The sequence below is a fragment of the Pteronotus mesoamericanus genome, unplaced genomic scaffold (assembly GCF_021234165.1).
Source record: "Pteronotus mesoamericanus isolate MK-2021 breed Mesoamerican mustached bat unplaced genomic scaffold, CSHL_Meso_final contig_20, whole genome shotgun sequence".
Taxonomy (NCBI): domain Eukaryota; kingdom Metazoa; phylum Chordata; class Mammalia; order Chiroptera; family Mormoopidae; genus Pteronotus; species Pteronotus mesoamericanus.
In genome coordinates, this window is record NW_026555085.1 from 36630154 (window position 1) to 36638715 (window position 8562).

The following is an 8562-nucleotide window of genomic DNA, read 5'->3' on the forward strand; positions in this document are numbered from 1 at the left end:
CTTTTTGAGATGGATTTGTACCTAAGCCTCAATGTTTTAATAGGAAAAGGCTTAGTCTGGCTAGTTCAGATTTGACTCAATTTTCCTAAATACACTAGCTTTATCATTTTTATCCAGACATTAGTTTACTATAAAATCCTTACTCATAGGTTTCTCCTAGATCTGATGCATCCAGACTCTAATCTTGATATTTAGTATTACGAATGTACACCATGCCAAGATGGCAAAGTCTAACTCCTTTAAGTTCCCTGAGAAGATAACTTTTAGAAATGAACTGAGTATTTAAGGAAAGTTACACATTACGCTATGGATTCAAGTAACCTGATAAAAACCCATTCTGAGTGTGAAAAAAGGGCAAATACTTAATTACTTTACAGCTATACTAAAGCCAAATTTTAAACTGTAGATTCTATCCAATATTTAAGTATACACTCACATAGCTAAGAAAAAGAAAATAAAAAACAAAAACTTGAATCCCATGAGCCAAAAATAGCCTGCTTCCACTAACCTCAGGTTTTAGCATATCCCAGGATACAGTAAAGGGTGGGACTTTCAATTGTCAAACTCAGCTACAGCTGAATACCATCCGCTAAGTAATTCTGAACTGATAAAAATAAAATTTCACTAAAATAATATGTCATATTTTATATACCTTAATGATAAAATAATTTTTTGCTCCTTACCTAAAACTTTTAAGATTGACCAAAAGCTGAAAATTACTGGTATATGTATCCTAGAGTGTGATAAAATAAGACAAAGCATGGTAAAGACTGCTTTATTGGTGACAGTACAAGACAATAAATATTGATCCCCAAAGAACTCAGTTATTAATCAGCTCACTGGTTGATAGAGAGCTGAATGAAACTGAACCAACTGATTGCTGGGAGGATACACTAAAGTCAATTCTGCTTCTTGGGAAGTGAAGCCGTGGCCAGCTGATATATGGCATATGCTGTTCCTAAAAAACAGAAAGAAACAAAAGAACTTAAAAGAAATTCTAGGATTAAAATGTATAAGCTTAATATTTCAGCTAAAAGTTTTCACTTAAATAAGACTATTCTTATGGGAACCGAAAAAAGTATGCTCATAGATGCTGGCAAAGTTTAAAATATATACATATTTTAGTCTAGTTTCAATATTACTTCTATACAAAGCATTAGATGAAGCACAATAATGTATTTTTCAACATAGTAACATGTATAAAATGTTTAAATAAGATAAAAATGCATATAAAGATTTCCATACTTACCTAAGGTTGCCTGAGAAATGCTAAGAATGATTTAAAAGCCAATAAAGAGGTCAAAGGACACAAGCCTTCCCTAAAGTGTACTGTCAATGTAAAACCAAGAAAGAGTGATATATAACTTTAAGATAATCAAATTTAATGTAAGAATGGATAATAACTAGAAATTTATTTTTAAAACTAATTATCGGAAAGTCTAAGAAATCATCACATTGGACAAAAATGATTTAGGACTTCATCTTAAGAAAAGCCAAAGCCACCATCTGGTTGTTTTCTTCGTCCTTCAACACCCCTTCACTGCATTCAATTCACGTCAAAGAAGGGACCTTGGCATGAGCAAGGGAACTTTGTAATTAGTGCTCAAATCCCAGCTTTTCCACAGAAAAGCAATATTATCTTGGGTAAAGAATGTAATTTTTTCATCTTAAAATAAGAACATATTATAGACTCAATACAAGGGCTATAGAAATCCATATATGTGGTATTCCTATCAATAGATAAGCACACAATAATCACTTTAAAATTGTTTCCCTTCCTCTCCCAGAGAGCAATCATTCAAACTCCTAACTCTGCTCCTAGTATACGAATTTGTGTATTCTACTGGTAATAATGAATCATGGACCTGCCCAACCCACAGAAAAAGAAGTCAAAGCACTTTGCATATAGTAGTAATAAGTATTGATATGTACAGGTTTTGCCGTAAATGTGTACAGAATTTAGATGTAAAATGTTATTACTATACATCACAGTCAGAATGTTTAAAAGCCTGTTAGAGTAGATGGGGTGGGGCCTAGTGGACATCTTTGGTTCCTCCAAAGGCCTGCAGGGCCACCTGCAGCACAATGGAAAGCCACCTCTATCAAAACATAATCATCAAATTTTACTGGTATTTTTTAAAAGACATTGAAATGCTCTTATACAATATGTATCAATCATCTTCTTGAATACTTACATGCAAGCAGTAAGATCTCATATTCTGGAGACAGACTAAGTTAAAATACTGGTATAACACAATGCTATATACAGATGATGTATTGTAGAATTTTATGCTTGAAACATATTATCTTATTAATAAATGTCACCGAATAAACAATAAAAAATATTTTAAAAATACTGGTACAGTAAAAGCAATGAAATTTTTAGTTATCTATACTATTACTTTTCTATGAACCAAGCATTCCAAATGTCTTACCACCAATTGTAAGAATCATGGTAGCTCTATACAGGAGGGCATCAGCTACCCCACCCTTTAGATGCACTGGAATTCCATTATCCTCCTAGGTTAAAAAAATAATAATTATAAATAATACATGTATCGTTTGTTTCCAACTAAGTTCAAAAGGCTAATCTATTCATTTAAAATTAAGTGGCTCCTTTAACTCTTGGAATTAAAATATTTTACATTTCAAAATTAAAAAGAACTCCAATTTTCCTGATTCTCTAATACTAGTACTTTTAAAATAAGAACTTCTAAAGTCAACATTCTTTATTTTAAAGTTAATTTCAGATCCAATAAAAGATATGTTTCTTCCCATGGAATATATAAATGTTAATGCTATGAAAATATAATCATTGAATTAATCAGCATAACTATTAAAAGTATCAATAAACATCACACTTTAGATTCAGTCACAGAAAAGATTCTTTCTTTAAAAAAAAAAAAAGAAAAGAAAAAAGGGAGTTTTGGTTTATAACCCTAAATCATACCCCTAGTCCTTAGTTTAGCACCTGGTATACAGTAGCTATTTAATACATCTATTTAATATAACTTTTATTTTTATGTAGTATAGATGATCCGACTTTTTAATCTCTTAAAATTTATTTGCAAAAAACCAGAGATCACAATAAAACAAAAAAATCACTGACAATCTAACTACTTATAAAGTACACTATCCCACTAAATCTATCCTCATGAGAAAACCTCTAACAGCACCATACATATCCTTAAATATTTTTTATGCTTATATTGTCACATCTTCTAATTTATATACATACATGCTTAATATACAAAATGAGGTTATGCTGTATAATAATCTATCACATATTACTTTTTGCTCAATTCTAGCTTGAAAAATATTTTCTTAGTCAAACCTACCTTGTTCCTTTTAATGGCTACTAGCATTCCACAGCACATAAATATAATGATTGAATTAGCTAGTCCTCTATTAATGGGTACTTAGGTTACTGGGGTTTAGGGATATCAAAATCCCATAATGAATAGTTTTTTCCCTATTTTTAGATATTTATGCTACTATTTCTGTAGGAAAGATTATTAAAAGTGGGAGTCCGATATGATAGGGTACACTACAATTTGTTTTTAGTGATCCTTTCAAATTCCCTTTAAAATTTTTGTACCAATTATTCTACAACCTAACATGTATCAAAGTATTGGGAAAAATGTATGTATCTCCCACACGTAGGTAACATAACCTATTCTACATCTTTCTAAAATTTTTACAATTGTAGGAAAAAAACTGTAACTTGTAATTTTAATTTGCATTTCTTACTGATTTGTAGAAACTCTTTGTAGACTAGGAACACTAACCTTTGTTATATTTTTAAAGTTTGCTCCCAATTTGTCACTTGTCTTTTGTAACTATAAATGCATTTAAAATTTTTATGTCACCAAACTTTGCAAATTTTCTCCTTCACAGCTTCTTTAGGAAGTTTTCCCACCCCCACAATTATAGTAGTTAATAATAGTGTACTGTATACTTGAAATTTGCTGAGATAGTAGATCTTAAGCGGTTTTACACATCCACACAAAAAAGTAACTATGTGAGCTGACATGTTAATTTACTCAACTGTGGTAATCACCACAAACACATTAAACATCAGACTGTACACCTTAAAAAACCAGGTACAACCTAAATGTATACAATTTTGATAATCATACCTCAACCAAACTGGTTGGAGGCAGGGGAGATATCTCCTATATTTTCTTCTAATTTTTTTGAGAAGCATTTATATCTGCAACTTACATTTTAATATAAAAACAGAAGGAATCTAACTTTATTCTCTTTAAAACTGTCAGCCAATTTTTCCAATACCAATTGTATCCTTTTTCCACTGACATGGAGTAGCACCTCTAACATGTGTTAAAATATATATAGGACCGCCTGTTTCTGGGCCATTCCTATGGTCTATCTGCCTATTCCTGTGCAACGGCAGTGCCAACCTAATATAACTCATCCAAAGAAAGTGTCACTGACCTATATTAAAGGACCTATATACCCTTTCCCCCTCATTTCTTCTACTTTCTCAAGGGCCTTATGGATACAGCAAATGCGCAGTTAGCTATCAATAGACAACTTATTATTATTCTTTTGCTAATACAACAGGATCAATAATAATCAGACACTCCAGATTTAATTCATATCTCCATCTTTTGGTAATCATATTATTATAAAAAACAATTTCTCATAAAATATTTCAGTACCTGAAATAGCTTTTGTTTTTCTGGAATTTTATTTTCTAACTGCCTGCGTGAGGCAGTACTTAGGGTCCTCTGGGTGATCTGGCGAAGAGCCTGTAATGTTAAATGCATGATTATTAAACAGACTTAGGCCTTACAGAAACCTTCTAAACCAACCATGTACAATCTTTAAAATTATAGAAGAGGAAAAGTGAGAGTTAAAACATATTTAGTCACTAACAAATTTATAAACCAACACCCAGGTTTTCCAACGTGTTGTTCCTCCTCTGCTCTTTATATTACATTCTGCAGTGTCCAAAAACCATATTTAAGAAGCAATTCATGCTAAGTCTGAGCGCAAAAAAAGACAAAAAAAACCCAAACCCCATGAGATATACCTGAATTGAACAAGTACCATTATATAATCCTTGAAGAAATCGTATTGCTATATATTACAAAAATTAAAAAATCGTTACAAACTACACTAAGAACAAGTGTTTTCATTTAAAACTCTATCATATTAAAAATATGTTACTTGATATCAAAATAAACTAGCACGGCTCTTAGTTAATTAAAATTGCTTCTCTCATTACATTTTTCCTTTAAAAAAATCCTTAATAGGATATAAATATCTTTAAAAAGAGACCTGCACTATATACACAGTTGAATTAATGAAACAAACACGCACTTCACTTTCTAAATATATTGAGGAACTACGTAAAATCTTATTGAATTATTACAAAAGTGATCACTGTCACATTTTCCTTTTCTTTTCGAAATTCCGGGAAAATATTTCATATGCTCAAAGTCGGTGGAGGGGTGAAGGACACTGCAGAGCCGTTTGAAAGAAGCAACACTACGCTTCCGCCATGACTGCTCCTAAAGTTCCATCCAAAATCGAACGGCTTGCTTTTCAAACTGCCTTTTGATGCTCACAAGGCTCAGAAACACTGAAACTTAAGCCCTTTCAATGTTAGAGGTATATCTTTCTGTGTGAGGCTTCCGAGTATCAGCAACTTCCCACCTGGACCTTGGTTTTACTAGTATCAGAGCTAATGAACTCATCCATGGCCCTCAGAGTTAGGGGTGGCGACTGAAAAAACCAACGCTGTCCAACCAACAACCCTCTGTTCACCTTCGCAGCCTTTCCACTCCCTACATCTACCAAGCGCAGCCTGAAGCGAGGACACAGGAAGGGAAAGTAACGTCAGGAGAAAAGGACAGCGGCAAGGTGACAAGGAGCCGCCCTCTCCCTTCCACCTTCCCTCTCATAGACAGGCTTTTATATCGGTCGCGACCCCTTAGCCTCCTCTCCCAACCCTGCCGTCCCACATTGCGACTGCGAGCCGACAAGCTCCTCACCCACCAGCAGATTCCGCAGCATGTTGGCTCAGTTACTGCCCACCAACTGCTTCAACGAAACGCCAGAAACTACCGCCACTCCGGAACCGGAACTACCTTCTGGTGTTGCGCTAACGTCAAGGGCCCGAATATTTCCGGGCGGAGGAAGGCTCGGCTCCTAACCATAGAGAATGAAAAGCGAGAGCGGCGAAACGGCTGGGGCCGCTCTAGCCAGCGGGCCGTTTCGGCCCTTTGAAGTCGGTCCTGACCTGTTCGACGTCATTCCCGCGACTGGCCCCGGGAGTTATGGCTGGGGAGAAGCGACCTTTCAGACCAGGGAGTGAGGGGGAGTGACGTGATAAGTACTATTTTAACTAGCTTAGATAAAATTATTGTGAGGCTACGCTCTCCTAGAAAATTTGTGTATTCTGAACGAGAACGCGTAAAACTTTGAGCCAGTTTAGGGACTGAAAGAACACTGGTTTGGCAGAACTGTTAAGGTGCGAAGCTGAATGAAATTCAGAACAGAGGGAGTAATTCCTCTTACACGGATTCAATCAGCTTCCTCCACCGAAGCTGCTGCTGTGAGGGCGTTACTGTTTCCTGTACTGAGAACATGCTGAGAAGACCCTGCGTTGGGATACCAATTTTGTCTTGTATCTTTGGGTGCTGCAGAATTCCTCATGAAAGCAGCTCCTCCGCAGAGCTTGTGGAAGCTTTTATCTCATTTCAGTGTTCCTGGGAAAACGCAGCAAGGGGGGGAAGTTTTTAAAATGGGGACAAGAAATGGGATGGCAAATCCGGACTTGCTGTCTCAGGTTCAGCAGGGCACTTTCCATACTGGAGTTTCTAGGCATACCAGTTACTGTACAGATAAGCTGTGTGTCCTGCAGCAATCTTGCTTATATAATGGAACAACACTTTATTCTCTACGCACATTCCCGTGTATAGAAATGTAAAAATATATACGCTATACCATAATAAAGATATTTTCTTCTTACAAACTCATTTTTAATTATTGTCATCTGGAATGTGATGATACATGGTTCAGCAAAGGTGAAATGTATAGACAAAAATTAGTTAATATGAACATCATCCAATTTTTAGAGTTAGACCCACTAAGTTACCTGTCTGTCCCCAGTTCGTTCTCTTCACCGAAATTTATAAATAACCCAATTGATTTTTCAGGACTGAAAGGACCTGGTTTATTCCCCTCTCTGCATTGCATTACATTACATATAGTAAGCAAATCCTTGAGGACTGTCACCAGGTGCCAATAACTGGAGCATACGATTTTTAAAAAGTGGATTGTCTACAATTCGAGCTTGTTAAAGTTGTGGGTGCTCTCTTAGGTTTTCTCCATTTAGCCAACTAGACTGTAACAACAGATTATCTGAATTTCTTACCAATTCCCATGACTGACTGCTTAAAGGGGGTAAACAGCTAGCCAACGGAAAAAATATACACATGAATGACATGTATGGCTCTGTTCAAAAATAACTGAGGGTTCACATAACCTAAAGTAGATGAAGATCTTTATTTGCATGTCACCTGGTACAGTGTAATTTTTCCCTCTCTACTGGAACATTCCATTAGCATATAAACATATTCCCAATTTAAACAATCTTTGATTTGTTACCATCCCATTTCTTTTTCAAAATAAAATATTTCCTTATACTTGTCTTTCCCTCCTGTTGTTCTTTTTTTAATTCCATTTTGGGCAAGTTTTTCCTGCTCGCTTAGTATCACCAACAGCCTCTATGTTACCAAACTGTCAATTTCAATTTTCAAGATGTATAAGCGACATTTAACATACTTCATCACTCCTTCAAAGTGTACTTCCAATTTTTTATTTGGAAATAAGTCATAAATGCAATACCCTGTAACATATATGTATACTGTAGTTTGAGACATTGTGTTAACAGCTGCTAATTCTGGTTTCATTCTCTCAGTTTCTAAAAGTGCTTCCATCCAATGCCATGAAACACCATTCGTGTGCTGACAACTCTCCACCCTGACCTTCCCTTTAACTCCAGACATCTCCACTTAGATGTCTAACAGGCATCTCAAAATTAGAGCCAAAATGGAATTCTTTCCACTGATTTCCAAGTGTTCTCTGTACTTTTCTTCCTTGAATGCCCCAAGGTGTTGGCTGCACCTTCAAAATATCTCAGTATGACCACTTCTCATTATCTCCATTGCTAGCTACTACCACTCCAAGCCAAGCCATCACCATCTCTGGCTTGCATTATTGCAGAAGCCTTTTGAAACTGGTTTCTATGTTTCTGGTCTACCATTCCGTTTACCTTCCACATAGCAGTGATCCTTTTAAGAACTTAAGTTAGATAATGACCCTGCTTAAAACTACTTTGTCCCCTGCTGTATCCCCAGCACCTGAACTAGTAACTGGCACATAGGAAATATTAGTTGAATGAACAGTATGCTGCACAAAAGAATAAACTTATTGAATATAAAAATTCAAAAAACTCTCAATACTCATTGTATTCCTTTCAACCACTTTTCAGTCCCAGGGTTCCTCACACATTGTCTCCTTGCTCCTGCT

General features: G+C 35.6%; 1 protein-coding gene across 1 annotated transcript; it reads right to left on the minus strand.

The window, feature by feature from the left end:
* Positions 1-742: 742 nt before the first annotated feature.
* Positions 743-6146, minus strand: LOC129067112 (cytochrome c oxidase subunit 7A2, mitochondrial). Its single transcript, XM_054568839.1, has 4 exons — positions 6025-6146; positions 4683-4772; positions 2436-2520; positions 743-958 (listed from the first exon to the last, which is right to left on the minus strand). The coding sequence occupies exons 1-4, from the start codon at positions 6040-6042 to the stop codon at positions 900-902; spliced, it is 252 nt and encodes an 83-aa protein (XP_054424814.1). The 5' UTR covers positions 6043-6146; the 3' UTR covers positions 743-899.
* Between the last annotated feature and the right edge of the window lie 2416 nt (positions 6147-8562).

Excerpts from the sequence above, each read along its gene's own strand:
- LOC129067112 (XM_054568839.1), bottom strand. Across the intron at positions 2,521-4,682 it reads AAAAACAAAAGCTATTTCAG|GAGGATAATGGAATTCCAGT; the intron begins GTACTGAAATAT and ends TTTTTAACCTAG. Across the intron at positions 959-2,435 it reads CATGATTCTTACAATTGGTG|GAACAGCATATGCCATATAT; the intron begins GTAAGACATTTG and ends TCTGTTTTTTAG.